This window comes from Rhododendron vialii, chromosome 9a (assembly GCF_030253575.1).
Source record: "Rhododendron vialii isolate Sample 1 chromosome 9a, ASM3025357v1".
Lineage (NCBI taxonomy): Eukaryota > Viridiplantae > Streptophyta > Magnoliopsida > Ericales > Ericaceae > Rhododendron > Rhododendron vialii.
The window spans coordinates 12,774,889-12,778,932 of NC_080565.1; the positions used below are offsets into that span (position 1 = coordinate 12,774,889).

Here is a 4,044-nt window from a genome sequence, read left to right on the forward strand (position 1 = left end):
ATACATGTCCCCGAATTGAAAAAAGTGAAAGTTATTGTGTAGTATTATGATAGATCAAACGGACAATGATTTTGCTACAAAATTTTACTAGTAAAAAGGGAAGAGAGAGAGAGAGAGAGAGAGAGAGAGAGAGAGAGAGAGAGAGAAACTAGGAAGTATCTAATTCAAACTAGAAGGATCGGACCCATATCTCAGTGTTGCGTTGAAGGACCCTTGTAAGTTGTAACCTAGGTTTCAATGGAGTGCCTGAAGCAAATCATTGCATAGAGATAACACCACCGCTATCGGGTTAGTTGAAAAGGAATAAAAACAGACATTTCAGAAGTGAAGATTCAAAGGTATTTAAAAGTGACCCAAAATAGGGCACTAGAATCATTTCAGATACACTGAAAGTATTGTGCATCTTTCCCAAACTTCAGGAACCTCTGTCACACATGCAAACAGGTAGTTGAAACGCCATACCCCTTCTCATGCAGATGTATATATTTCTTATCTCATAGTAGTATCTAAAACCAAACCAAACCAAACCGAGCCTTACGTCCCAATCACTTGGAGTCGGCTATCATAGTAGTATCTAAAAACATAAAAATAAAAAGAAGAGAAATAAGTCTTTTCAAGTCATTGAACAAGCCAAAATCTTTGCCAAGGTTGCCTCAATCACAGATATTTGGTTCTGAAGATCATGAATGGAGAAATGGCCAAACCCCAAAATCTATTAAAATCCATGCATTGTCATTATAATTTATAAGCAGCAGCCTCCCTCTTTTTTCTCATTGTGCATGCAGACATATTCTCAAACTCAAGTTTCTCCATAAACGATCTCTGAATCCAAACTAAGCAAATGCTAATTTCTATTCAGAGCATCCAAATGCCGCAATGCTTCCTCTACTGCACGGCTGCTTTCCGGCGTAAATAGTTCCATATTCAGTCCCCAACACTTTTGGTTTCCTTTACCACGATTCGCAATGTGATCTAAACAGCCACAAGAATTCCAAGCCGTAAGATCTCTCAAACTCATCAACCAACTAGGGGTGTTTTCCTCAGTTTCTCGAGCTTCTGACCCAGAATCTGAACAGCATCATTCCTCCCATCGGCAAGAAGAGCTTGTTTCAGATTACTGAACATCGGGGCAGGAGGCCGAATGCCCATATCAAGCATCTCCTGAAAATACTTGCACGCATCATCCAGCCTATTCTCATGGCACAAACTGTTAATCAAGGTCGAATACATATGCATACCCGGGAGAACTCCTTTCTGTTTCATCCGATCCCAAACCCTCACTGCCATAGCCAAACGCCCCTCATCACGAAACATCCTAACAATGATTTCATAAGTACTCACACTTGGCTCACAGTCATCGCTCATTTTTTCGAAAATCGAGTATGCTTGTTTAGTCCTCCCATTCTTTACCAAGTGATGAAGGATTATGTCATATGTTCGTGAATTCGGACCGACCCCACATTTTCTCATCTCATCTACCACCTTATGCGCATCATACATCCTCTGTGACCAGCAGTAACAACCCACAAGTGCATTATAAGTGGGTGCCTCCGGAACAAAACCACTGGCCTTGGATAGTTCAAAAAACTTGACAGCTTCACTGAGCCTTTTGTCAGCTCCCAATCCATTGATCAAAGTACAGTATATATGTGGAGTTAGATTTACATTCTTTGTTTCCATCTCATGAAACATCCGAATCGCTTCATCGAACTTCTTAGCTTTACAAAAAGCATTGATCATAATTCCATAAGTCACAACATCCGGCTCAAACCCATCGTCCCTCATCTCCCTATAAACCTCATCCAAACGAATCAAATTCTGTTCCTGCCCCCACCCTTCCAACAAAATCGTGTACGACTTGATATCGGGCTGAAACTTTCTGTTTTTCCATTTATCAAACACCTGGTGTGCTCTTTCCACATTTCTCGACTTACTCAACGTATCAATCAGCCGGTTAAAATCCGACAATTCTAGCTTCAACCCGAATTTCTCCATCGTCTCAAATGCCTCAATGGCTTCTTTCACCTTCCTAGCCCTTGCGTACCTACGCGAAATCAGCCCAAATGTCTCTTTCGTCAACAGATTCCTCTGTTTCATTTCGCTCACCAAATTCCAAACCATCTTGAATTGCTTGATCTTTCCCAAAGCCTCAATCAAAGCATTGTAACTCTCTGTGGTATGTTTGAACCCTTTTTGCTTCTCGGCCCACCGGAAGAAGGAGAGGGCGAGGATTCCAGCGTTGCTCAGTTTTTTCAGTACTGAAATAGAAAGTGTGGGGCACACCTCAACTTTGGCAGAGTTTAAAGCAGGGTCAGGACTTGCTAAAGTGTGGTGGTTTGATAGTAGTATTTTGCAAAGTTTTTCACTGTTTTCGGAAATTCGGGCTGATGTAAGATCTGTGTTTTGGTCAGTGGTGTTGCTAGAGACTTGGGTATTTGCTGAATTGTCATGGATTGGTCTGTGGAAGCCTGGAGTGTTGTGAAACCGAAGAAGAAGAAGCGCAGCGGGAGGGAACCCAACTGGATTTTCGACATGGTTTGTTGGACTGGGAGTCGAGTTTTGATCTTGACAAGGAGGGAGAGAGGAATTAGGAGAGAGGGTATAAGTTTTGGGAATCAAAGGATATGGTTTAGCAATTGGTCTTGGTAAACGATAGAGGAATCGGGGGAGAACCATTTGGGCGACAGCGTGATTTCAGCTGGATCTTTATATAGATGGAGATGGATATGTACAGGGGCTTGGATGTTTGCTGTTTATGGCCGATTGTATTGTCCCAGCGGGAAGAGAGGTGAATGAATGAATTTAAAGGGTTTCTGTTTTTTTTTTCTCCACATTGTATACATCAGCCGTGTTAGCGTGAGTGTTAAAATTAGCACAAAAAAGTCAGCTACTCATAGTATTAATCTCCAAAGCTCCGCCCCTGAAACTCGAACTCTGAAAGAGGGGGAAGGAGGGAAATGAACAACCAAACTTCACTATAAAAGGTTTCTTTGGAAGCTATGAAAGATGAAAGGAAAGGAATGAAACTTCTTTTGGTTGAAGGGTTTCTCTTGTTTGGTTTGGGACAAAAAATGGTAGAACAAAAAAACTGGTTGAAGGGTTTCTCATTCTTTCCTGTACCTCTCTTTTTTTTTTAAAAAAAATTGTTTTATTTTTTTCTCCAAAATTTGTTTTTTAACTTTTTTAATTCAAAAACATACCATTCTTTTTTTTGAAAAACTGTTTTGTTTTTAAAACTCTTTTTTTTCAAAAACTTTTTCCTCTATAAATTTTTTTTTTCAAAAGTTGTCGTTACCCTAAAAATGTTTTTTTAAAAACAATTTTTTTAGAAAACATTTCAAAAATTATTTTCTATTTCTAATAAATAGTTTTTATTAGTAGTTTCTAAACTATTTTCTATGTTCACAGTTTTTTTATTTTTTATAGTTTAAAAATGTGATGTGTCAATTTTTGATTATTTAATTTTAATTATGTCATTAGGAACCTCTACACCTGTTCAAAAAAAAAAAACTCTACATTACTAAACTTAACAATTTCTTAAATAGATAATCAAAAACTGATGTGACAACTTTTGATTATTCATTTTTAATTATGCCATTGTGGATACCCTACAAAATTACTCTGTATGCTTTTTGTTGTTGAAAGTTACTTTTCACTTTAGCAAGTGACTGTGCATTTAATAATGTTGGTCACTTTATGAATTTTAACAAATACTCTCAACTTTCATATATTTTACTAGAATGCCATTTAATGTATTCAATTAAAAGAAAAGAACTGGCCGTTGGATTTTAATTTTTGCCAAATTATTTTAATTAGGCCATTGTGGAGCTTAAGGTTGCTAACTTGAGTCATTCACATGCAACTTTTGGTTATTGAAATTTGGTTAGTCCATTGTGGATGCTCTAACTTTGGTTATTGAAAGGCTCAAATTTGATTATTGGTTAAGGCATTGTTAAGTTTAATTATTCAATTGTGAGCCATTTTTGAAGCCAATATTGCTAACTTTATAAACTTTTTTGTTATGCTATTGTGAATGCTCTTAGG

At 37.7% G+C, this 4,044-nt stretch overlaps 1 protein-coding gene across 1 annotated transcript; it reads right to left on the reverse strand.

The window, feature by feature from the left end:
- Positions 1 to 325: 325 nt before the first annotated feature.
- LOC131300556 (pentatricopeptide repeat-containing protein At1g71060, mitochondrial) lies at positions 326 to 2,804 on the reverse strand. Its single transcript, XM_058326454.1, has one exon. It carries the CDS (start codon positions 2,674 to 2,676, stop codon positions 1,018 to 1,020), a length of 1,659 nt encoding a protein of 552 aa, XP_058182437.1. The 5' UTR covers positions 2,677 to 2,804; the 3' UTR covers positions 326 to 1,017.
- Between the last annotated feature and the right edge of the window lie 1,240 nt (positions 2,805 to 4,044).

Excerpts from the sequence above, each read along its gene's own strand:
- LOC131300556 (XM_058326454.1), bottom strand. The coding sequence starts at position 2,676 with ATGGTTCTCCCCCGATTCCTCTATCGTTTACCAAGACCAATTGCTAAA.